A 25,888-nucleotide genomic window follows, 5' to 3' on the forward strand; every position below is an offset into this window, starting at 1 on the left:
TTTGGAGGATTTTCAGTTGTCAGAAAAAAAAATTCCTTAAAAAAATGTCCCAATCCATAATTTTCAGGTTGCCGGAAATGAAAATCTTTAAATCGATTTATCTCCGTAAATACGGCTCTAATCGAGATTTGGAGGGTTTTCAGGTGTCAGAAAAAAATCCGTAAAAAAATGTCCCAATCCATAATTTTCAGGCTGACGGGTATGAAAATCTTTAAATCGATTTATCTCCGTAAATACGGCTCTAATCGAGATTTGGAGGGTTTTCAGGTGTCAGAAAAAAATCCTTAGAAAAATGTCCCAATCCATAATTTTCTGGCTGGCGGGTATGAAAATCTTTAAATCGATTTATCTCCGTAAATACGGCTCTAATCGAGATTTGGAGGGTTTTCAGGTGTCAGAAAAAAAATCCTTAGAAAAATGTCCCAATCCATAATTTTCTGGCTGACGGGTATGAAAATCTTTAAATCGATTTATCTCCGTAAATACGGCTCTAATCGAGATTTGGAGGGTTTCCAGGTGTCAGAAAAAAAAATCCTTAAAAAAATTTCCAAAACCATAATTTAATTTTTAGGCTGACGGGTATGAAAATCTTTAAATCGATTTATCTCCGTAAATACGGCTCTAATCGAGATTTGGAGGGTTTTTAGGCGTCAGAAAAAAATCCCTTTAAAAATGTACCAATCCATAATTTTCAGGCTGACGGGTATGAAAATCTTTAAATCGATTTATCTCCGTAAATACGGCTCTAATCGAGATTTGGAGGATTTTGAGGTGTCAGAAAAAAAAATCCTTAGAAAAATGTCCCAATCCATAATTTTCAGGCTGACGGGTATGAAAATCTTTAAATCGATTTATCTCCGTAAATACGGCTCTAATCGAGATTTGGAGGGTTTCCAGGTGTCAGAAAAAAAAATCCTTAAAAAAATTTCCAAAACCATAATTTAATTTTTAGGCTGACGGGTATGAAAATCTTTAAATCGATTTATCTCCGTAAATACGGCTCTAATCGAGATTTTGAGGGTTTTTAGGCGTCAGAAAAAAATCCCTTTAAAAATGTACCAATCCATAATTTTCAGGCTGACGGGTATGAAAATCTTTAAATCGATTTATCTCCGTAAATACGGCTCTAATCGAGATTTGGAGGATTTTGAGGTGTCAGAAAAAAAAAATCCTTAGAAAAATGTCCCAATCCATAATTTTCAGGCTGACGGGTATGAAAATCTTTAAATCGATTTATCTCCGTAAATACGGCTCTAATCGAGATTTGGAGGGTTTTTAGGTGTCAGAAAAAAATTCCTTAAAAAAATGTCCCAATCCATAATTTTCAGGCTGACGGGTATGAAAATCTTTAAATCGGTTTATCTCCGTAAATACGGCTCTAATCGAGATTTGGAGGGTTTTTAGGTGTCAGAAAAAAAATCCTTAAAAAAATGTCCCAATCCATAATTTTCAGGCTGGCGGGTATGAAAATCTTTAAATCGATTTATCTCCGTAAATACGGCTCTAATCGAGATTTGGAGGGTTTTTAGGTGTCAGAAAAAAATTCCTTAAAAAAATGTCCCAATCCATAATTTTCAGGCTGACGGGTATGAAAATCTTTAAATCGGTTTATCTCCGTAAATACGGCTCTAATCGAGATTTGGAGGGTTTTTAGGTGTCAGAAAAAAATTCCTTAAAAAAATGTCCCAATCCATAATTTTCAGGTTGACGGGTATGAAAATCTTTAAATCGGTTTATCTCCGTAAATACGGCTCTAATCGAGATTTGGAGGGTTTTTAGGTGTCAGAAAAAAAATCCTTAAAAAAATGTCCCAATCCATAATTTTCAGGCTGGCGGGTATGAAAATCTTTAAATCGATTTATCTCCGTAAATACGGCTCTAATCGAGATTTGGAGGGTTTTTAGGTGTCAGAAAAAAATTCCTTAAAAAAATGTCCCAATCCATAATTTTCAGGCTGACGGGTATGAAAATCTTTAAATCGGTTTATCTCCGTAAATACGGCTCTAATCGAGATTTGGAGGGTTTTTAGGTGTCAGAAAAAAATTCCTTAAAAAAATGTCCCAATCCATAATTTTCAGGTTGACGGGTATGAAAATCTTTAAATCGGTTTATCTCCGTAAATACGGCTCTAATCGAGATTTGGAGGGTTTTCAGGTGTCAGAAAAAAATCCTTAGAAAAATGTCCCAATCCATAATTTTCTGGCTGGCGGGTATGAAAATCTTTAAATCGATTTATCTCCGTAAATACGGCTCTAATCGAGATTTGGAGGGTTTTCAGGTGTCAGAAAAAAAAATCCTTAAAAAAATTTCCAAAACCATAATTTAATTTTTAGGCTGACGGGTATGAAAATCTTTAAATCGATTTATCTCCGTAAATACGGCTCTAATCGAGATTTGGAGGGTTTTTAGGCGTCAGAAAAAAATCCCTTTAAAAATGTACCAATCCATAATTTTCAGGCTGACGAGTATGAAAATCTTTAAATCGATTTATCTCCGTAAATACGGCTCTAATCGAGATTTGGAGGATTTTCAGTTGTCAGAAAAAAAAATTCCTTAAAAAAATGTCCCAATCCATAATTTTCAGGTTGCCGGAAATGAAAATCTTTAAATCGATTTATCTCCGTAAATACGGCTCTAATCGAGATTTGGAGGGTTTTTAGGTGTCAGAAAAAAAAATTCCTTAAAAAAATGTCCAAAACCTTATTTTTTAGGCTGACGGGTATGACAATCTTTAAATCGATTTATCTCCGTAAATGCAACTCTAATCGAGATTTGGAGAATTTTCAGGTGTCAGAAAAAAAAACTTAAAAAAATGGTCAAATCCATAATTTTCAGGCTGACGGGTATGAAAATCTTTAAATCGATTTATCTCCGTAAATACGGCTCTAATCGAGATTTGGAGGGTTTTCAGGTGTCAGAAAAAAATCCGTAAAAAAATGTCCCAATCCATAATTTTCAGGCTGACGGGTATGAAAATCTTTAAATCGATTTATCTCCGTAAATACGGCTCTAATCGAGATTTGGAGGGTTTTTAGGCGTCAGAAAAAAAAAATCCTTAAAAAAATGTCCAAATCCATAATTTTCAGGCTGACGGGTATGAAAATCTTTAAATCGATTTATCTCCGTAAATACGGCTCTAATCGAGATTTGGAGAATTTTCAGGTGTCAGAAAAAAATCCGTAAAAAAATGTCCCAATCCATAATTTTCAGGCTGACGGGTATGAAAATCTTTAAATCGATTTATCTCCGTAAATACGGCTCTAATCAAGATTTGGAGGATTTTCAGGTGTCAGATTTTTTTTTATAATTTTAAGGCTGACGAGTATGAAAATCTTTATATCGATTTATCTCCGTAAATACGGCTCTTATCGAGATTTGGAGGGTTTTTAGGTGTCAGAAAAAAATTCCTTAAAAAAATGTCCCAATCCATAATTTTCAGGCTGACGGGTATGAAAATCTTTAAATCGATTTATCTCCGTAAATACGGCTCTAATCGAGATTTGGAGGGTTTTTAGGTGTCAGAAAAAAAAATTCCTTAAAAAAATGTCCAAAACCTTATTTTTTAGGCTGACGGGTATGACAATCTTTAAATCGATTTATCTCCGTAAATGCAACTCTAATCGAGATTTGGAGAATTTTCTGGTGTCAGAAAAAAAAACTTAAAAAAATGGTCAAATCCATAATTTTCAGGCTGACGGGTATGAAAATCTTTAAATCGATTTATCTCCGTAAATACGGCTCTAATCGAGATTTGGAGGGTTTTCAGGTGTCAGAAAAAAATCCGTAAAAAAATGTCCCAATCCATAATTTTCAGGCTGACGGGTATGAAAATCTTTAAATCGATTTATCTCCGTAAATACGGCTCTAATCGAGATTTGGAGGGTTTTTAGGCGTCAGAAAAAAAAAATCCTTAAAAAAATGTCCAAATCCATAATTTTCAGGCTGACGGGTATGAAAATCTTTAAATCGATTTATCTCCGTAAATACGGCTCTAATCGAGATTTGGAGAATTTTCAGGTGTCAGAAAAAAATCCGTAAAAAAATGTCCCAATCCATAATTTTCAGGCTGACGGGTATGAAAATCTTTAAATCGATTTATCTCCGTAAATACGGCTCTAATCAAGATTTGGAGGATTTTCAGGTGTCAGATTTTTTTTTATAATTTTAAGGCTGACGAGTATGAAAATCTTTATATCGATTTATCTCCGTAAATACGGCTCTTATCGAGATTTGGAGGGTTTTTAGGTGTCAGAAAAAAATTCCTTAAAAAAATGTCCCAATCCATAATTTTCAGGCTGACGGGTATGAAAATCTTTAAATCGATTTATCTCCGTAAATACGGCTCTAACCGAGAATTGGAGGGTTGCTCAGATCAACACAAAAGTATGCATTCAATTATCCAATGGCCGTACCGTTATCCTTTTTGTTGGAAGAAGAACGGCCTGCGAGGATTTCGAAGCCAACAAGTACGCCATCGCCCAACATTGCAAACGTAATTTTTATTCCACAATAACCACACAGAAAAGTCACTGCAAACTTCCCGCTGCAGTTACTCCTTGCTGCGCTGCCAGCTGCGCATTCTTCTGCTCTAACCACTCCCTCGGGTGCATCTTCTTTCGATGGGAGAACATGTTGGCATTGGAGTTGAACGTTTTATCACAGAAACTGCACGTGTACAGTGCCTCGCCAGTGTGTGAGGCCATGTGCTCCCGAAGTCCGATGGCCCGTTTAAATTGCTTGCCACAATCCTGACAAGCGAAACTGGGCTCCGTTCGATGTAGGTACCGCTTATGCCGGGCCAGTGCAACAGCATTGGGTGACACATGCCCACAGATATCGCAAGCCGATGGGCCCTGGTTATGGCGTCGGTAGTGCTTTCGCCAACTGAGCTTATTCTTCAACCATTGATGGCAAATGTCACACTGGACCCGTAGATCCTCCGGACGCAGTTCGTGCAGTTTCTTATGTCGAAGGAACTCCGTCTTCGAGTAGAATCCTTTCGCACAGACATCGCAGATGTAATCCGTGGGACGTGTGTGTCGAATTTTAACGTGCACCTTCAGTTGCGACTCCGTCTGGAAACTGAAACAACAATCAACTATGATCAAGAGTTCTTCATCTTAAGGAAACTGATGCCAAACTTACACTCGCTCGCAGGACAAACATTTGGCCGTTTCGTTGTCTAGATTGTCGTGCCCTTTGAGGTGGAACGCCAGCTGACTTTCCTTGGCGAATCGCTTCGGGCAACGATCACAATGGAAAATCTTCAGCTCGTCTGGGACGTGCATTTCCTGCTTGTGCCGCTGAATCCCGTGATTATTGACGAAACTTTTGTGACAGACATCACACTTGAAGCGATCCGGATCCTGAAGCTTCTGCACGTGTTCCAGTAAACGGACCTTCTTGTGGTACCGCGTTCCACAGCAGGTGATACATCCTGTTAAAGTAAAACAAAATCTTCAAATTGCTGTTAAATACCGTTTCAAATCGTCATCTACCCTTCATTCCATGCACGTTCGTCATGTGCTTTTGAAGCTGCGTAAACGTCGGACAGTTGCTGCCGCACGCCTCGCAAATGTACTGCACATGTGTCTTGATTATGTCGTCTTCTTCGGCCAACTGCTTAGCATCCTTCACCTGATAGTTCGCTTTCCGCTTAACCACCGGTGCCTCCGTCTTGATTCGCTTTGTATACTTTCGTTTTGGTTTGATCTCCTCCGGTTCGCTCTCATTCTTGTCACTGTGCTCCTCATCCGAAAGGCAGTCGTCCGCTTTGGTTTCCTCATCGGAGGCTTCCTCTTCGAATTCGTCCAAATTCTCCACCTTCACTGCCATTTGAGCGGGTTCGGTCGCTCCCAGCGCATCCAGTGGTTCTTCTTTACGTTCCTGTTTGACCTCATAGTTGCCGACCTCCGGCGTCGCTAGGTTCAGCGAGCAATGGTTTCGTTCCACTTCCAGATAGAAACGGTGGAACTCGTCCAACCGATTCAAGCACTTCCGGCACAGAACATGGTCCGCGTTGAAATCATCGTGATGGAACCAGAAGTATTTGGTCAAAAGCGCAACGACAGTTACCGAATTCAGAACGCTTGTTGTGTCGCATAGGATTTGCAAGGAATCTTCCGAATGTCGCAGGCAGGCAAAGCAGTTGTGCAGGATCTGAAGTTCATTTTTGAACTCCATTGAATCTTGTTTTGAATCTGCTGGAGATAATAATTAAGAAGAAATTGTTATTGTAAGCATTGACTTCAAACTTACCGAAGCTATCGAGCGGGAGACAGAGGAAGGTTTTCGTTGTCCGGAAGGTTGTAAACCTTTGGTGAATGGCAATGTTTACAAACACATTGCAAAGTGTTGTTGGGGAGAAAGTCGCAACAAATCTGGGCATCCCTAAGCACACGAGGGACTGCCCGGTAGTTTGACGTTTCCGATATTTCGTAAGTTTGTTTTGATTCACGTTCGCGTTGTTTTCCGAAACACATCAAACATCGGCAAAGTTTGCGCAGTTCGGGAGTACTAATTTTCATTAAAATTTAATTGTTGAAATAGCCAAAATATCGCAGTAGAATGGATCATTCACACGGTCACTGTTTAACGTGCTTCAAGACGGCGGACACGGACAATGCTCACAGCACTAGAGATCCGGACATTTTCCGGATCGTCAGAATGCATCTCTGGTTTGCGGTAAGTTTCGACGAATTTTATAATTATCTACAAATCAATCACTGTGAATGTACTTACTGTTCCGTTCCCCCAGGAGGTAGACCTAGTGGATGCATTGATTTGTTCCGCTTGCTGGGACAACATTGACCATTTCCATCGGTTTTACGTTACTGCCGAACATTTATACGAGCAGAAGGAGATCCCCTTGATGCTGGATGATGAAAAACCTATCAAGAAAGAAGCCACCGAAGTATTTCTAGTGGAAATGGACTACGATGAGGACGCGGATATCAAGGAGGAATTGGACAGTGATTTGGGAGAAAGTGATGCCCTCCAGGATCAAGAGGAAGAGGCGGACATGATGAGCGTGGCTCCAATGGAATTTGAAGAATTGAAAGACGAATCTGAGCCTGAAAGTGACGACGAGGAAGACTCGGTGAATGCGGACAAAGAGGAAGAACGGGAAGGCGAGGACCCGGATCAGTTTATAAAGCAGCATGTGGTTCTGAACTGTGATCAGTGTGAGGCGAGTGATTTAACATTCAAAGGGTTAATAACGCATCTGCAAAGAGTTCATAAGGCCACAAAGTGTTTCGTCTCCTGTTGCGGGAACAGATATCACACTAGGATTAGACTCGTCGAGCACGTGCAGTACGTGCTAGATCCAACGACATTCAAGTGCGAACAATGCGAGGAAGTGCAGTACTTCGTGAATGGTCCGGCATTGAAGCGGCATTTAAAAGTACGACACGAGGTACAATTTCCGAAACGGCCGTACAATCTTACGAATCGGTTGAACAAAATCAAACTACCGGTGGAAAAGTCCGAAGAGCAGATCAAGCGAATGGAAGAGCTGGAAAAGCGTCGCAAGGACCGGCTCGACGAGGACAAGATGATGCGAGACCACGTGCAGTTCGGTTGCATCCCGTGCGGGACTACGTTCGAGTCGTACACGGAGCTGTTCCGCCACAGCCGGGTGGAGCACAAACAGAAACCGGTGGTCCTGTGCTGTGGCAATCGGTATCACAACCGACCGCGCCTGCTGCAGCACATCCAATCGATAGTGAATCCGGTTGCGTTCCGGTGCGATCTGTGCTTCCGGTGCTTCCAGAGCGACTACGCCCGGAATAAGCACGTGGCCGAGATGCATCCGACGGAGGATTCGGTCAAGTACCAGTGCGAACGGTGTCCGAAATGGTTCGTGCGGGAGATCAAGTATCGGCAGCACATGCAGGACCACGAGGACTGCGACAAGGACCAGATCAAGTGCGAACACTGCGGGAAACTGTGAGTATTGGATGTGTTTTTTTTATGATTCGAACCGTTTGGATTTGGGGGTACAATTTTAGAGCCCTTAGGAGTCTATGGGTTGGGAAGCCTTTGACAGGATGACTACCTGGGAAAAACCTAGAATTTTTAGGGAATTTTCTAAATTCCTTATACTATGAACTTTAAGTTCGGAAATAATTTCAATTTGGGTTCTTTAATTTTGAAAATCTTGTTGGTTTTTATTCATCATTTGAGAGCGCTTCGTTTTCTGAGCACAACGATATTTTTTTTCGAACCCCTAGTCTTTCAGCTCGATTAAAAAAAAAAAAGATTTAAAGCACAAAATCTCCACTGTTTGACACTGCTCTCATGTGAAGTCCCATCGAGGGGCGCTAAGATGGTGATTTTTTGCTAATATAACCCCAATACTGCATACCACCCTAAGAGAAAGAGGAGACAACTGGCTTCTTACTCTTTTATCTCTATCTCTATCTTACTCACTTCAAATCGACCTGAAAGTCTCTTTAATAAAGAAAGATAAGATTCTAGATAGAACTGGAATTAGGGCGTAGCTGCTTTTGTTAACAATGACTTCTCTCGATGGTTTTTACATAACCGTCGGGTAGGAGAAGTCTTCACCTACCCGATAGGGATGTTGATTTGCGTAGACGAGCCTTGACTGTCTAGAAATCATCAAGAGAAGTCATTGTTTACAAAAGCTGTTACGCCCTAATTCCAGCTCTATCTAGAGATAAGATAAGTGGTTCGTTTTTGCCCCCGTATTCCTGGAAATATTCCGGACGAAGAAAAGGATGCTGTCAGATACATTGCATTTGACCAACTGAGCAAGGATTTCCGGTGTCCAGCCCTAGCACCATTGCTTTCACTCTCTCATAAAAATTCCAAAGACAACTCAAACCCCAAACTAGCTCAAAGCATCTGGGAAACCTCGCACGAACCCTAATAGGGAAGTCATCGCAATGAAACAGCCGCAGTTTCCAGTTCGATTCGACTTTTCATTTGCACTACTTATTTCGAGTAAAACTTGATCTGCTGTTCCGCCTGCCACTCGTGCGGGTGCATCTTCTTCTTGTGCGAGTGCATATTGGCGTGCGAATTGAACGCCTTCAAACAGAACGGGCAGCTGTACAGTACGACGCCGGTGTGAACGGCGGCCACGTGCTCCTTCAGCGTGATCGATTTGCTAAAAGTCTTCGGACAGTAGGTACAGGCGAATTCCGGCTTCTGGTTGCTGTGCTGCCGCCGGATGTGTCCCTTCAGTGCCCGCTGGTGCGGCGAAATGTGCCCACAGATGTCGCACTTGGCATCCGTTCCCCGGTGTTGGTGCATGTGTCTGCGCCAACTTTCGCGGTTCTTTAGCCTGATCCGGACAAAGCATGTTGTTTATAGAATTCAATTTAAATGGCAGAAAAATAACATCTTACCATCGCGAGCAGACCTGACACTGCACCTTGAGCTCCGCAGGAGCTTCGTGTTCCATTTTGTGCTGCAGAAACAGCGACTTGAGGTGAAACCCCTTGGCACAAATGTCGCATATGTAGCTTGTCGGATCGGTGTGGTTGAGTTTGATGTGATTCTTGAGAATGTGACGCGATTTGTAACTGCAAAGAAACATAATTCACACTCACATCATTCCACAAAAAACGAAGAAACTTACATTTTACCACAATGCTCGCATTTGCAGCTCTGACTGTCCCAATCCTCGTGATCTTGCATGTGCCGTTTGTATTTGTACTCCATGACGAAACTTTTATCGCACCGTTCACACTTGAACATCTTCTCAGCCTCGGATGTGTGGAATTCCTTCATATGTCGTTTGATTCCTAAGTTCGAAAACTGATTAAAACAGCAGCTAACTATGACAATCGTGACCCCCTCCTACCCTCAGCATCGCCATAGTTCTTCTGGCACAGCTCACAACGGAACGCGTCCGGATTGTTGATCGCCTGCACGTGCTGGTGCAATCGAACCTTCTTGTAGTACCGCTTTCCACAGCAGGAAACAAAGGCCGACTTATTCCCGTGAGCTTCCAGCGCGTGCTTCAGGAACAACGTAAAAGTTTCGCTATCTTCTCCGCACTGCTCGCAGATATACTTCACGTGTTGCCCAATGTACTCATCTTCCCTCAGCCGTTCCTCTACCGTTTTGGTCGGGGGCTTGCAGTAGGTTCGCTTTGGCTTCAGATCGTCCTGATTCTTCAAATTGTTCCTGGGATTTGTATCCGTCTCTTCTTTCACCGGCAGCAGCATCTCATCGTCATCGTCGTTGGATTCGTCTTGCATTGAAAATTCCGAAACTTCCTCCTGCTTAATTTCACCACCATCCTCTATCAAGTCCATGAAGCTCTCGTCCAGGTATTCAATGTCTTCCGCCTCTGGTTCACATTTAACATCGACCGCAGTAGACTTCAGGACTAGATTTCCATGCAATTCTTCCACGGTCGAGTAGAAACGATGAAAGCTATCCACCTGCTGCCAGCAAGATTCGCATATAAAGCCTCTTTGGAAGTCATCCTCCTGGAACAAACATCCCAATTAGCAGAAAGATAATCACTGATTGGTCACAGGATTTACCGTAAACCAAAAGTGCTTGGCCAAGGCATTTGCTATGGTGGTGGAATTCCCCTCCTCGGCATTAACACTGAAACTCAATAGACTTACGTTTGCTGCTTGCTGAAGGCACGTTAGGCAAAAATCTTCCGGAGACTCCTGCATGGTTCTGACATTTCATTCGAACTATTAATATTATTTGAAATTTTGATTACGTTTCGCTGCGATGTTCTGAAACAGCAAGCAATGTTGCGAAAGGTGAATAGCGATGCGATGCAATCAAAATGATGCGAATGAAGAGAGAACTAAACAAAATGAGAAAATGTCAGGCAGGATCGAGGGGTCCCTTAAAGTGGATGTCGTATACACGCTTATTATGGTCAACTCAAAATTGAGTCGAATGTACTCATCTCAGCGGCAAGTAGGGCTATTCAAAATTGGGTTCTTTAAGCGTATTGAGGTAAATGCATAATCGTAATCTGCATTAAAAATGGAACCCAAACCCAAAATTTAATCAATTTTGGTACACTGGAACTATTTTAAATAAGCACGATTACATTTGCAAAAATCACCTTATTATTATTACCCTCGGTGTCACTTTGTATGGGAGCGAGCTGTCAGTTTGTTAGTTAAACCTATAAGAGAAGAGGTGACAATACGGGGGCGAAAATGAACCACTTTTCTGTCAAACGTGAACCAGCTCCTGATTGGCCGATTTCATGTGCGTAAGATAGAGATAGAGCTAGATAAAAATAGAGATAGAGATAGAAATAAAAGAGGAAGAAGCCAATTGTCACCTCTAGAGTCGGTGTATAATGAGTCACGCCAAGAGAAAAACAGTTGAACTCGCATCACGGTTTTCGAAAGATTCCAATTCTTTTCACTTGGCAACAGAGGACTTCTACAACAACTTCAAATGACTTCTAGCGAGAGAAAAAATACTGCGGCTGTAGTAAATCATTATAGCAGTGATTTTGTCAAATTATCTTAACAAAAAATAGTAGAAATTCTCATTACTAATCATTACCGAGCGTATCCCATGACAATTTAACGCTCACTGCGTGTTTATGCTCATTTCTTCGATTATATTTTATATTTTATTGCAATACCTTTCGTGAACCTTTCATAGCATCGTAATGTGTATTTACTTTGCACGATAGGTAGCCGCTTTGACAGTTCAATAGGTAGACTTGGCTTCACTCTTGGCGTGACTCATTATACACCGACTCTAGTCACCTCTTCCTCTTAGAGTTTAGCGTCAAACAGTGAAGTTATTATTTTGCTTCAAACCTTGATTTAAAAATCGAGATGAAAGTGTGTGGGTTCGAAAAAAATATCGCTGTGCTCAGAAACTGTTGACTCACTTTTGAGTACACGCTAACTTCTGCTTACTCACCAGGTGAGTCGATTGTACTCACTTTCGTCCGATGTATCGAGTTGTCAAAAATTGAGTAATCGAGAAATGTCAAACTGAGTAAAAACCACTCAGTCAGCAAAATCCTGGACTTGGAAAAAATGCCAGTCACTTTTGGAGGTAATCTTATAGAAAATGTTATTTTAAAACCGGCTGAAATGCCTTTGGGTAAGTACGAATTGCTTAGGGAAACGGTGTTGAACCATTTTCTGCTCCGGTAGAATGAATCCGGGGCAGGCAATTTCCATTTCCTTAAATAAAAATCAAAACAAAAACCCTCCCCGCAACTGAAAATACCGGCGAGTGGATTTGACTCAGTCTACGTGAGAATATCGTTTACTCAAAAGTGAGTCAACATAAAGCTACTCAATTTTGAGTAGCCCTACTTGCCGCTGAGATGAGTACATTCGAATAAATTTTGAGTTGACCATAATAAGCGTGTAAACGACGTTCTCCGTAGACCAAGGTGACTACATATAGGTGTTCTAATGTGTCACATTCATGAAGATTCAGCCATGTTGGATTTTTGTATGGGACAGCGACCGAGTTTGTTTACAATTTGCTCTAAAACCGTACTTTCCCCCCCCCCCCCCCGACCTCCTCGCCTATATAGTGACAAAGCTGTATCACCATTTATATACCCACCATGACGTAGACTGAGTCCAATAGACTAGAGTCGGTGTATAATGAGTCACGCCAAGAGAAAAACAGTTGAACTCGCATCACGGTTTTCGAAAGATTCCCTTTCTTTTCACTTGGCAACAGAGGACTTCTACATCAAATTCAAATGAATTCTAGCGAGAGAAAAAAAAAATGCAGCTGTAGTAAATCATTATATCAGTGATTTTGTCAAATTATCTTAACAAATATAGTAGAAATTCTCTTTACTGATCATTACCGAACGTATCCCATGACAATTTTATGCTCACTGCGTGTTTATGATCATTTCTTCGATTATATTTTATATGTTATTGCAATACCTATCGTGGACTTTTCATAGTATCGTAATGATTGTTTACTTTGCACGATAGGTAGCCGGTTTGACAGTTCAATAGGTAGACTTGGCTTCACTCTTGGCGTGACTCATTATCACCCCGGGAGCTATTTGACAGCTTCAGTGTAATGTCTATGTACCCCGAAAATTCTGGTACTCTGGTTCTGTCAAATCGAATAATGGTGGAGTAAATTTACAATTGGTCTTATTTTTGATTAACTCTTTTTTTCACGTTTTTGAGTTTTTGTTGTTGTTTCTATTTTGTGTAAAAACATTGATATTTTTAATATAATCTGTGTGTCTGTCTATGTATGTATGTATGAGAGCGCGTAATCACAATTTTCTTAAACGTATTTCTCGGCAACCACTCTACCGAATTGAACGCAACAACCACCAAATGAAAGGTACCATGATTTTATACAATGTTAATGAACAGATTTTTAATCGAATAACTGGTTCCGGTGATTTGGACGGAAAAAAAAATTCGAAAATCACGGAATTCGGGAACTAAGTGGTGTTCTCGGTAACCACATAACCGAATTAAACGAAACAACCAGCAAATAAAAGGTAATTTAGAATCGGTCAACTATTTTTAGAGATATGGGCGGCACAATTTCCGAAAAACATACATTTTGGGAACTAAGTCATATTTATCGGTAACCACTAATGCGAATTGCTCGCAACAACCACCAAACGAAAAGTATCATGATCCCATAGCCTCACCTATAGAACATTATTGAACGGATTCAGAATCGGTCAACTGGTGCAGGAAATGTGGTAGGAACATGTTCCGGAGAATGTGAACCATGATACTAAATTTGACCGGTAAGGAATAAAACCTATCATGGGACAAAACGAATTATTTCAAAATATGATAACCAAATGAATTGTGGCCATTTCGAGCGTTAGAGATGAACTAGCCTAAGGCTAAAAATCTCTTTAATAAAGAATTAAAAAAAAAACATTTCGAGCGCCCCGGACCACATTTGTCAGTTTCGGGCATTTCCCATTTGCCTTATATGAGGAAAACAATGCAACATCAGTAATACGTCTCACTGATAATTTATTCTTGGCTTGAGTTCGACGACCACATGAAGTGAAACAAAAACATATTTTCTGATGTGGGAAAAGTTGTGCCACCAACGATGGCTGACCCCATTGCTTACGTACGGTGGAGACATCTACAATTTGTAAGTGGGTACGTGAAACTAAGGTTTTCTGTCTAGATACTCAGGGGTTGCTCATTATACACCGACTCTACAATAGACCTGTGCACGGGTGAACTTTAGTTTATCTACTGAAATTTTTTGACACAACAGCGGGGCCCTGTTAACTAAAAATGAACACATGAATAATGCTCACGTAATATTTGACAAGGGCCTATCAACTTTTGTAAATAATTTGCTAGGTCGTTTTCACGAGAACCGAAGTACGCCCACGCAAACCAAGAGCACTATCGGGAAGGGGAGTTAGTTTGCGTGAGCGTATTCGGTTCGCGCGAAAAAGGCTTATACCCCATTCACATTACAGCGTATATCACGTGATATACGCTGTTTTGCAATGAGCACTCATACATCTAGTTTTCACTGAAAATCCTATGTATGAGTGCTCATTGCAAGACAGCCTATATTACGTGATATAGGCTGTAATGTGAACGGGGTATTAACAAGTTTTGTTTACATAAGTTGATATAGACTCGTTTCAAATGTTACGTGAGTATTATTCATGTGTTCATTTTTAGTAAACAGCTGTTGTGTCAGTTTTTGTCGAGTGAGTGAACTTAATTCCCCAGTCTAGGATTTTGCTGACTGAGTGGCTTTTACTCAGTTTGAAATTTCTCGTTTACTCAATTATTGACAACTCGATACATCGGACGAAAGTGAGTACAATCGACTCACCTGGTGAGTAAGCAGAAGTTAGCGTGCATATTGGTTCAGTGTACATTCACAAATATAACTAAACGAAGAAAGATTAAAATTTAAACATATTATGGTTAAGCAATGTTTATGCATTGATCGGCTTAACATTTGATCCCATAATTATTATACTAAGTTCGAATAATGGCGAGGAATACGTCCAATATTTATTAAATTGCAACGTTGACAGGATGACGCTCGCAGTTGTCCGGTTAGTTTTTAAGATTACAATTCAGTTTTTTAGTTCTTACACACTTAATCTAGCTCAGTAAAATCTCTAACAGCCGATTGCCTCGTCATTTACTTTTGCTGATAATTATGTCTGCAAATTATCTGTTTGCTAGCTGAGATCTCAGCAAAATCTAATTTGTTAGCTGAGTCTCGACAAGTGTTTTACTGAATCTCAGCAAAATAAATTACAAAACTACTCGGCTGTTGGAATCTCGGCGAAAAAATAATAAGTGTGTAGCAAGGTTCTTAATCAGACACTCAGGAACGCTGACATCACCGTGGATTTCTTCCGCTGGCCAGCCAGTTGCATGCATCGGAAGCATTGAAGTGTGCGAATGAGCGATCGCCATAGGGCCATCGACCACTTTGAAATCCCGTCGACTTTCCTGGCAAATTCTCCGCAGTGAGGAGTTTCTCAAGTGTTTGATTGCTGGCTCGAGTCGAGTCCGGTTCGATGCCCTTGACACAGAATCACTGATTGTCCTAAGCAACAGCTTACCGACTGACTTCATTGGCGAGGGAATCGATAAGACGCGTGGCAGTTGGTCATTTCAACGGCCTTGTTCAACAAGCAGGGTGGCCAGATTATTTTTTCATTATCGGTAGGTTCTCAAAACTTTTATCGGTAGTTATCGGTAGGCCGTCTTAACTTGAAACCTTTTGTAAGCGGAGGAAGAGGGGGGAGGGGGGGTTTATGAAAACAAATCACACGTAATTTCGCACTTTTGAACCGACTTTTTTTTTAATAAGTATACGATTTCCTAGGTGTCCGACATTCTATTAGTTTTAAACACGAGGTAAACAGAGAGAGATCCGTCCTACAGTGATCAGTTCAATTATAGGAGTAATTCGTACCCCTAAAAAATATGCGAATATTAAGAATAACAATTAAGAATAACAAGTGCTAGTAGGACGAACGGAACACGAAATCAAAAAAAAAAATGGAGAAACAGAAAATAGCATCAGACAGAGAAAGTCGATTAAGCGTAAAAAAAAACTCTTTCGTACACGGTAAGAAAAAAGTACCCAACGGCCAGTTCACGTGACAACAACTAACTTACTTTTGGGCAGAAAGTTAGTGGAAAATTTCATACGAATTTCACACAAGTTAATGAAAACTACTTTGACCCGCTTTACCTACTGTTTTGTTCCTGCACTATCCAGTATTTTACGATCGCTTATGGCCGCCACAATTTGGCTGAGTTTCTGGTAGGGAACATAAGATTTGAAGTTTGGACTGTGTCGTTTGACGTGTAAACGATCAAATTTGAACGTTTACACGTCAAACGACACAACCCAAACGTCAAACTATATTTTACCTACCAAGACTCAACCAGATTGCGGTGGACATAAGCACTCATAAAATGCTGGATAGTGCCGAGATAAGTGAAAAGAACTTAATTTTGCTTTTTTCTTACCGTATACGTTGGATTTGAGTTGCAAAACACATCGCATTCGATCAAACTGACTGACTACACAGAAAACAAAACATAGGTTTTGAACATTTTTCAAGATTACTAAGGCCGCAGCCAGGGTAGACGCGACACGCGACGCGATGCGACTCACGCAAGAAATAATAAAGAATAAGTTTCTTTTCAATTGGTCGCGTCGCATCGCGAAACGCTTCTACCCTGGCCGCGGCCTAAGGCTGGGTTCCAATGGTGAATTTTCATTTAAATTTGAGATATGTAAACCTTTCAAATAAACCTGCTATTCCAGCAGACTTATTTCTGACCGATCACGAATCAATCTTGACAAATACCTACCTTCTCAAAAATCGGACGAGCAACAACAGAGGGATTTTCGAACACTATAATTTATTTTCAAAGTGTAGTGAAAATTCACCAAATGGAACACAGTAGGAAAACCTTTCGTCTGTGAATCGGTAGGCATCTCAAAAATCGGTAGGACTGGTTGACAACAAGCCCCCGTTCAAGAAACTGTATTGCACCAAGATAATCGGTGCTGGCTAGTGATTCGATGGAGGTGGTCCACAAGTGCGATGCGGCTGAACTTAATTAACTCGGTACCGTGCCCGGTAGTGAAGGCATTAACAAACAATAGCAAATTTAACTGACAGAAAAAGCATACTCTAAATACAAATAAAATAGCGGTTATGCATCGAATAAATACAATCACTTTATTCTATCTATGTATAAACAATGTTTATACTAAGTTCGTATTCTCTCACTTTAAACTAAGCTGGCGCATACGGGATTTTTTTGAGTGTACTGAAATAGTACAGAGAAACCATTTCGGACCGCAAATTGACCAAAAAGTTCGGTGCCGGATTCGTCTCCGGGTAGGCTTCAAGTCATACCGTGCCTGTTGACCATATTCAAGGGTTGTTGCTTCATCGATGATGAAACCTACGCGAAAGCCGATTTCAAACAGCTACCGAGACAAACATTTTACTTGGCTATGGCTCGGGGAGATGTTCCTGCCAAATTCAAGTTTGTGTTTGTAGATAAATTTGCACGACAATACATTATCTGACAGGGCATCTGTAGCTGCGGTAGGAAGACAAAGATTGTCATGACTGATAAGACATTCAATAAAGAGCTTTACAGGATGGAATGCTTCCAAAAGCGAATATTGCCATTAATCCGATCCCACAAGCAACCTGTCATGTTTTGGTAACATCTTGCTAGCTGTCATTACAGTAAAACCAAGCGATGGAATCTTACGATTTTAAATTGGCTCACTACTTGACTAGCCTATTGGTCCCAAGTACATCTATAAGCGTACCACATTCTAGTCGAAATTCTAGTACTACATTACGTTTGTTTTGATTCGCTATGAAAATTTGACAGATAAAATGAGGGGTTACCTAAACCACCAGCGCGTGCCATGACTTTTGGCTGTACTATCTGTGCGATGTCTATCTGGAGTGCTTGAAACTATAGTCGCTATATTCATAGTCTGGCGGTTAGAATTTCGATCTATCAAAAAGCGGAACAAATTCAATATATTGTAGACCAACAATTGAAAAGCTACTATCAACTTTTATAAACAAAACGTTGATTATTCTTTCCTCACCAATCGAAGGTAAATTACCAGTATCATCGTATAGGGGAACCTTTCTACATCCTAAAAATGGTGTTAGTTTGTGTAGGCGAGCCTTGAGTCACGAGAAAACAGTTTCCGAGATTTTGTTCGCAATAGCTGATGTGCTCTTTTCTGTTGTTGGTCGTGATTTGCTCGATTGGCTCCGCTATTTGACAGCTCAATTGGTTCCCGAGATTCTATCCGCCAGACTATGAATATAGCGACTATACTTGAAACTGGTGTTCCGGTACGGATCCGAGGGATCTAAGATCTCCATCCGGTAGACGTTCTACACTTGCTTGAACCTTGATTTGAAGCTTCGATCGCCCTGCATGCCTTTTATCATTGAGAAGCTGTACTAGCGGTAGCCGTGTGCCAACGTGGAGCAGGGTGGCCAGCTTATAGCTTATAGATGTACTTGCACGAAAACTGTTTGCATAGCCGTGGTTATAAAAAAGAGAAAGTCGATGAAGATAATCGATCAAAGCAGATAGGCCCTTTTTCCAGCTGTGTATAAATTTATGTTTTTTTTAAACATAGTTTAGCAGTAGCTGAATCCCGTTAAGGTGATACTCTAAGGCTCTAAGGAAGCCTTAGCGTGAAACTTCAAAGGCACAAATGTCAGCTTTGACAAAACATACAAATTTGAAATTGCTACTCTCTGTTTGTAGTAGCACAGCAAACAAGGAGTAGCAATTTCAAATTTGTATGTTTTGTGGAAGCTGACATTTGTGCCTTTAAAGTTTCACGCTAAGGCTTCCTTAGAGTATCACCTTAAATCCTTTTTGTATCTACTTATAAATAACTTGACGCATCTGCTGATTGAACATGATTGCTTTGTTTGTTCACATGTGACGTTTCACTGTTAGCGTATCTGCAATTTTTTGTGTTATCATCTAAGAGAAAGATGAGACAACAGTTGTTGGCTTCTTTTTGTCTGTGGGGGGGGGGTGGCTTTGGCCAGATTTGGATTTTTCAGATATAATCCTAAATAGGACCTAGATTATTTAATATTCTAGTAACCAAGTGGCCAAGTAAGTGGGTTAGGGCAAATATATTATATTAACAATATGATCCATTCATGCCTTTTCCAAACATTGCACTATGGGCAAAAATGGGTCCAAAATTACCCAAAATTCAATATCTCAACAGCACGCTGAATTCCGGCCATGAAAAACAATTTTTCCGAAGGGAAATCGTCCGGGGAATCGATTGCACGTAGTCCCATAGACCGGATAGCCTTGTAGGTATGTGTTTTGAACAATTTAACCCCATTTTCCCCTACTTTTAGGAGGAAATGTTTTTTCACAGCTCTATTTTTCGTTAAACATAAGCAATTTATACATGGTTTAAGAATACTATGTCTTTAAACAACAGTTCATGAGATATTAGGGGAATACGGGGTACACTTTATAGGGGAGTAAGGGGTAAAAGTGAAAAAAACAATCAATTGTTTTTAATACAAAATCCTTTTTTTTAAATATCTTAATATTTTTTCTTAAAAATACTTTTATTTGGTATTTTGAGTTCCGTCATCGGCCAACAGTTCAAAAGTTATAAATTTTTGAAAAAAATAAAAAAAAAAATTTTTTTTGACCGCCCTAATATATAAATAGTCACCCTTATGACAAAATAAAAAATAAGGGTCTAATATGTTGCGACTAGGAACAAAACTAACAATTTTTACAAAATTCTGAGAACCACTATATCGTTTTGCTGTATACAGACAAAAAAAGTGAAAACTCTTTTAAAATAGATAGCAGTAAAATAAAATTTATTTAACCCCAATTAACCTTAAAATTTCAAAAAAAATCTTATTATAGCATGCAACCTTTGGGTTCATTCAAACAATCGCATCGTTCAACATTTTTATGAATTAAAATAAATTTAGCAAGGGTTCACTTTTACCCCTTACTCCCCTATAAAGTGTACCCCGTATTCCCCTAATATCTCATGAACTGTTGTTTAAAGACATAGTATTCTAAAACCATGCATAAAGTGCTTATGTTTTACGAAAAATAGAGCTGTGAAAAAAACATTTCCTCCAAAAGTAGGGGAAAATGGGGTAAAATGGTCCAAAACACATACCTACAAGGCTCTCCGGTCTATAGGACCACGTGGAATCGATTCCCCGAACGATTTCCCTTCAGAAAAGTTGTTTTTCATGGCCGGAATTCAGCGTGCTGTTGAGATATTGAATTTTGGGTAATTTTGGACCCATTTTTGCCCATAGTGCATTGCAATGACGACCCGAAACATATTGCTTCACCCACCATCTAGCGTTGAAAAAGGTCCGCAAGAATCATACAATTACATCGAGGGGCGTGAATATAGCTCTTATTACAAAAATAAAATTCAAATTATTTCCATTAATTACATTTCGTATATTACATGAAAATTTGTCTGACGTGTCACTGTTGTCGTCAAATCAAATAATATGCGGAAATACATACATTTGAAATATTATGCAAATTTTCAATTGGTTTACCCCTTGGGAAGATAAATAAATACAGTGGTAGCCTTTTTGGCCACATAGGCGCTTTCATCGCTAAAAATTCGGTTCGCCAGCTAAGCGAAAGAGTGGATCATATTGTTAATATAATATATTTGGTTAGGGTCTAATGATGTCTCTGAATGGACAATACAGTGCAGGTGAATGTTTTATTTTGTACTCCCTAGAATCAGTTTTAGGTTTTTGGGTTAAAAGCGGCAAACGCGGAGGGACAGCTTAACTCGTTCTATTTCTTTCTTCCTCTCATGTACTAATATTCCTGCCTGAGAACAAATGGGAACTCGGCAAGATGTTCAATAGAAGGAAAAATAGCGAGAAAGCATGAGCAAGAAAAGAAAAATTAAATAAGACATGCATCGGAAAGAGTAAGCAGTCAGAAAGGATCACGCCGGTTGAAGACAGCCAACGGGTAAGTAGGATAATAATTGTAAAAAGGTGCGTGCTTGCATGATTTACCTATTTTAGAATTACCTATAAGCCACATGAGAACCTCATTTCCTTCAATTATTACTATTAATGATCACTAACCTTCATATAGTTTCAGCATTATCGATATTATAATCAAAATGTGAGTTGTAAAGTACTAATTACCATGCATAGAGATAAGTAAATGTACCAGAACTTGGACGGACACGAGCCTACCCAGAGGAGGACCCGGATAGGACCACCCATGTGTGTCTAAAGTATTGCACGAGCTGACGAATGCAACGGGAAGGACAATAGGTGTATAGACTAGGGGGTTAGACCCTAGATAAGCCAAGTTAGCGGTTTGCACAGCCTATACACTGAACAATTACAATCATCTAAGAGGAAGAGGAGATAACTGGCTTCTTTTTTTGTCTGTGACGTGTTCTTCTTCTATTTTATTATGAGCGACACAATCGACTGTTGAAATACAAGAATATAGATTCCCTGTTTTAAAAATTCTCGCGTTTCTATACGTTCGCCCGACCAGTCAGGCGCTGGTTCGCGTTTGACAGAAAATTGGTTCATAAAAGTCCCCCTAGTGTTTCCTCTTCCTCTTAGGTTATCATCACATTTTGACGGTTAAGTCATGTTGACAATAAAAGGGTGCATCAAAACCATTTTAAAAACAATGAAGGGCGTTCATTAAATATACATAATTTATTAAAATTTCAATCTTTGTTTTTAATTAACTCGTCACGCTCCTTCAATGTTACTCAAAAGTGAGTAAAAATCTACTCTTTTTCGGTAACAGTGGAACTACTCTAAAATGAGTATACCTATAGTTACTCACTTTTGAGTAACGCTAGCATTTGTCAAAATCAGAGTAACTGGTACTCAGTTCTGATTTGCGGTAAAAAAGCATATCTGAGTAAATGTTACTCAGTGCTTGTAAAATTTACTGTTTTTCATGATATTGATAAAATATAAAAAAAAATTAAAACGATAAAAAAACAATTTAATTAAAAGTTTAAAGAAAAGATGTGCAACCGAAATATATTTAAAACATTGTGTTTTCGGCGACTTCCTATGTGGCTTCTATAAAAGCAATGGCGAGGCTGATGACCAACGCTCTTTAGCTAGACTAAATGCTTTGCACATGACGCATTCCAATCCCAATTATCTCTTCGGAAATCGTCGATGTTCCATCGGTATTTCTATGTTGTCTGCTATCGACTACGTCCGATGTATCATCCAACATCACATTTTCTAGATAGTCCTCTTGTTTCTCTTCCGATTCCGGAGGATGGTTCATAATGATGTGCCGCTCTAATGTTTTGAATCCGGTGTGTTAACACCCACATTCGGAGTATTTAAACGGCAAATCAGCATTGATGGTATTCAAATAATGATCATGTTGATGAAGGATTTTTGTTCTTCCACATATCCTGGGACAAATCTTGGATACACGGGGAGATGGCCACCAAAAGCTTGTAAAAGAATTAAATTAGGTGCTTTTATTTTCAAATGCTTCGTTTTCTCATCTTTTCATTTTTCGGAACGAATCCCATACCACTGCAGCCACTTGATTCATTATTTTTTCCTAAATTTACAAACTTGAAAGGGTAATCAGAAGTTAAATCACCGTTCAGATTTTTTACAAGTATTTGACATTAGCACGATGAGTAAAATTTGTACACGAAAGGTGAAAATATTTTCCTCTTCCTATGCTTCACGGTGAAAATTTCCACCCTCATCATCCAATAGAAATTAAGCGATTGTTTCAACCTCTGGCGGTGAATAGGGGAACCCTCAAAAGAGTGATGAGGGTGGAAATTTTCACCGTGAAGCATAGGAAGAGGGAAATATTTTCAACTTTCCTGATTAATTTATCCACCGCATGTGCTTGAAATCATCATCCACGTAGAATATTTTTTTCTGTATCGGGTTTGCAGTGATCCGGCTGGTGCTTTCAAATATTTTTGATGTGAAAAATTAGGATTTATAAAATCGTCCCAGCAGTTATGATCTTCCGGATTTTTAATGTGTGGTTATTTCAGCTGTAAATCAGCTCAGATCTGTAGATAATCGAAAAATAAGACCACTCCCGATGGAAATTTGCAAGTTGTGCAATAAAATGTACGTTATTTTGAGTTTTGAAAATCGTCATTATGATGTAAACAAATGGATTGGATGACATTTCCTCTAAAAATCGGCTAGCGCACTTTACATTGATGGTGCATGAAAAGAGCCTATAGGCCTATTAGCATAGAGGTAACTCTAAGACTAGAAGGTCCCGAAATAACGTCCTCAACTTTTTGGCTCAGCTCTGGTACTCTCTTCGGTCCCAAGCTAATCGATTCACCCCTCGAAACATAGGAAAATCTACTAACCCCTGATTTTATCTGTCAAACTTTCAAAGCGAATAAAAAAAAAAACATTGTGTAGTAGTAGAATTTCGACTAAAATGGGGTACGTTAATCGTTTGCTTGGAACCAATAGGCTAGTCAAGTAGTGAGCCAATTTAAAATCGAGAGTTTCGTATTGATTGTTGACTGTACTGTGTGCCGCACTGAACCTTTTCGCCGCCCATGATTCTTTTGGACTGCCCTAATGACCTTAGCTCGTAGTTTTCGGTCATATGTTCCACTTCTACGTTTGTTTTGTTTTGCACGATCCAACGTTAGTGTTTCCCGGTAACGTTTAAGCACGGTATTTACAGTTGATTTTGGAAATTTGAGAGCCTTTGCAATCATTCCTCCTGACCACGTTGGATTTTGCACGTGAGAGTGTGGAATTTTTTCACGCCTGTCACGTTCCATCTGCGATAACTTTTGAACAAGTATCCTGATGAAATTTTCACTACTAAATAAACAATCCTTCCGGATCAAAACGCTGTCAATAGCTACAGTAATTAAAAAGAAACGGCAAAATACTAACTGGAACCAAAGACTTCAAATCAAGAGGGTGCACAAACCTTCTTCTGAGGATGTAATCTTTGCTATCAAATTCGTTCGAAGCATTTACCTTTGAGCGGCAGATGACGCGATTGTACCTGTCTCATAGCATCGCTTGATGGTCATTTTTATTTAGTAATAGTCGCGGTCGGATTACACTCCGTTACCCAATGAAGTAAGTATTTCTAATGCATATATATTTTTTCCCTTTCCCAGGTACAAAAGTCGGCACATTCTATACATGCACATCCGCAACAAGCATCAGGATCCCCGTTTTGTCTGCGATATCTGCGCCAAACCGTTCCATCTGCAGTCGGAGTTCAAGAAACACAAGCTGCAACACGAAAATCCTGACCAGCTAAAGATGCAATGTCAGCATTGTCTGAAATGGTATGTTCGTGACTCACCATTTCCAACACTAAATCAATTCCAATTTCTCAACAGGTTGAAAAATCGCGAATACTGGCGAGCGCACATCCGGCTGCACGTGGTCGGTGAGGTGAAATGCGAAATCTGCGGACGGGTGACTCCGAATCGCGTCGCGTACCGATCGCACAAGAAGAACGCCCACGGAGCTCGGAACCAGAAGTGCGAATGGTGCGGTAAGTGTTTCAACAAGGCGATCACCCTGCGGGAACACATCGCCTCGCGGCACACGGGGGCCACCCTGTATAAGTGCAGTTTTTGTCCGAAGACATTCAACTCGAACGCCAACATGCACTCGCATCAGAAGAAGATGCATCCGGTAGAGTGGCAGGCGGCACGGGACAGTGCCGCAGCGGGTGCCGAACCGGCGTCTGTGGCTGTGCTGGCTACCGCGGTCGCGGCTGAAGTGTCCAGGGATGAAAGTGAGGAGGAGTCGTTTGATACATGAGGTATGATGCACTCTTTCTCGGTTGAGAACATTTAGTATTGTTGCGTAGAATAATTGGGCAGTTGAAAAAGAGTTATAATTAACAAAGATTAAATCGACAGCCATAATTCACGGCAAAGTTATGAAGAATCATTTTGGGAAACAAACTGCAACTGATCGTAATTTACGGTCCAGTGGATGCGAAACCACATTCCACCAGTCATCATCCTCCATTCATTGATGTAAAATCGAAACCAGTTTCGCACACTTTCCTCGCGGTCGATAATTTTGCAAGTCTCGCGCGCGAGCGCATCCAAAATGTCAAACGGTCAAGTTGTGTGCGATAATGCGACGATCGTTTGTGTCACAACCACAACCTGGTTGGTCGGAGATCCGCAGCACAGACGTCTTCGGTCAACAATGGTGCTGAAGATATTAAAAAAAAATCGCCCAAGGTCGGTATGTATTTATCCCAGAAATCTAAATAAATACGCATGGCGACCTGGTGGTATTTTTCCCGGATGGTGTTGACCGATAAGCCAAACGACTTCTTCAGCGTAACAAACATTTACCGACGCCGTAGTGGGTGTGGCGCAAACTGTCGCTGTTTTATGTTGTTTGTAACAGATTTTTATGGAAATTCACGTCCCAAATCCGTGTGGATTTTTTTTTCTCCATAAACAAATTCATTCGAACCTATGGGGCACACCTGATGTTTAATAGAGAAATGTGAACAAATCAAACTTGACGTAACACACGCGGGCCTGGCCAGGAGAGACAAAGGCTAATCTGTATGACTATATACCTTCCTAACATACCGAAACCACGAACGAACCACCTTAACCGGTGGATTTAATTTTGCATGTGTGGTGTAATCGTGGTCACTCTGGACGACCGACGGTCGGAGATGATTGAGATTTTCTCTCTCTATCCAATAATTAAGGTTCGTTTCTTTCCAAGGCGTTCAAGTCACTGAAAGAGATGCGAAGCTAAATATGAAAGAAATCGTCGTGTCATCGAAGCGATATGGACAACCGTTGCTTGCAACAAAATAAA

The 25,888-nt window shown here is 40.1% G+C and overlaps 3 protein-coding genes across 5 annotated transcripts in view; 1 reads left to right on the forward strand and 2 right to left on the reverse strand.

The window, feature by feature from the left end:
* LOC135707522 (uncharacterized) overlaps positions 1-24,931 on the forward strand; it is an 85,463-nt gene extending 60,532 nt beyond the window's left edge. The window contains exons 9-12 of the mRNA XM_065229365.1: positions 6,550-6,684; positions 6,758-7,950; positions 24,196-24,369; positions 24,424-24,931. Coding sequence (XP_065085437.1) covers positions 6,550-6,684; positions 6,758-7,950; positions 24,196-24,369; positions 24,424-24,853 — 1,932 coding nt within the window. The 3' untranslated portion in view covers positions 24,854-24,931. The remainder of the gene's footprint in view (positions 1-6,549; positions 6,685-6,757; positions 7,951-24,195; positions 24,370-24,423) is intronic.
* On the reverse strand, positions 4,504-6,323 carry LOC135707487 (transcription factor grauzone-like). 2 transcript variants are annotated; one of them, XM_065229331.1, is made up of 4 exons: positions 6,259-6,323; positions 5,499-6,188; positions 5,146-5,437; positions 4,504-5,082 (listed from the first exon to the last, which is right to left on the reverse strand). In XM_065229331.1, the coding sequence occupies exons 2-4, from the start codon at positions 6,181-6,183 to the stop codon at positions 4,527-4,529; spliced, it is 1,533 nt and encodes a 510-aa protein (XP_065085403.1). In that variant the 5' UTR covers positions 6,184-6,188; positions 6,259-6,323; the 3' UTR covers positions 4,504-4,526. The 2 variants fall into 2 exon arrangements, with proteins under 2 accessions (XP_065085403.1, XP_065085404.1); XM_065229332.1 differs by having other exon boundaries at positions 5,499-6,200.
* On the reverse strand, positions 8,769-10,670 carry LOC135707493 (transcription factor grauzone-like). 2 transcript variants are annotated; one of them, XM_065229338.1, is made up of 5 exons: positions 10,614-10,670; positions 9,836-10,469; positions 9,611-9,776; positions 9,378-9,554; positions 8,769-9,313 (listed from the first exon to the last, which is right to left on the reverse strand). In XM_065229338.1, exons 1-5 carry the CDS (start codon positions 10,665-10,667, stop codon positions 8,962-8,964), a joined length of 1,383 nt encoding a protein of 460 aa, XP_065085410.1. In that variant the 5' UTR covers positions 10,668-10,670; the 3' UTR covers positions 8,769-8,961. The 2 variants fall into 2 exon arrangements, with proteins under 2 accessions (XP_065085410.1, XP_065085409.1); XM_065229337.1 differs by having other exon boundaries at positions 10,527-10,670.
* Positions 24,932-25,888: the final 957 nt, after the last annotated feature.

Source organism: Ochlerotatus camptorhynchus, unplaced genomic scaffold, assembly GCF_037179485.1.
Source record: "Ochlerotatus camptorhynchus isolate MF236.1 unplaced genomic scaffold, CSIRO-AGI_Acam_v1.1 ptg000313l, whole genome shotgun sequence".
NCBI lineage: Eukaryota > Metazoa > Arthropoda > Insecta > Diptera > Culicidae > Ochlerotatus > Ochlerotatus camptorhynchus.

Bases quoted from the DNA above. Each gene is read 5' to 3' on its own strand.
- LOC135707493 (XM_065229337.1), bottom strand. From the start codon at position 10,667: ATGCAGGAGTCTCCGGAAGATTTTTGCCTAACGTGCCTTCAGCAAGCA. The intron at 10,470-10,526 runs GTAAATCCTGTG...TGTTTGTTCCAG, and splicing joins CCAAGCACTTTTGGTTTACG to GAGGATGACTTCCAAAGAGG. The intron at 9,555-9,610 runs GTAAGTTTCTTC...GTTTCTTTGCAG, and splicing joins TGCGAGCATTGTGGTAAAAT to TTACAAATCGCGTCACATTC.
- LOC135707487 (XM_065229331.1), bottom strand. From the start codon at position 6,183: ATGGAGTTCAAAAATGAACTTCAGATCCTGCACAACTGCTTTGCCTGC. The intron at 5,438-5,498 runs GTAGATGACGAT...TTACTTTAACAG, and splicing joins GAACGTGCATGGAATGAAGG to GATGTATCACCTGCTGTGGA. The intron at 5,083-5,145 runs GTAAGTTTGGCA...TTGTTGTTTCAG, and splicing joins TGTTTGTCCTGCGAGCGAGT to TTTCCAGACGGAGTCGCAAC.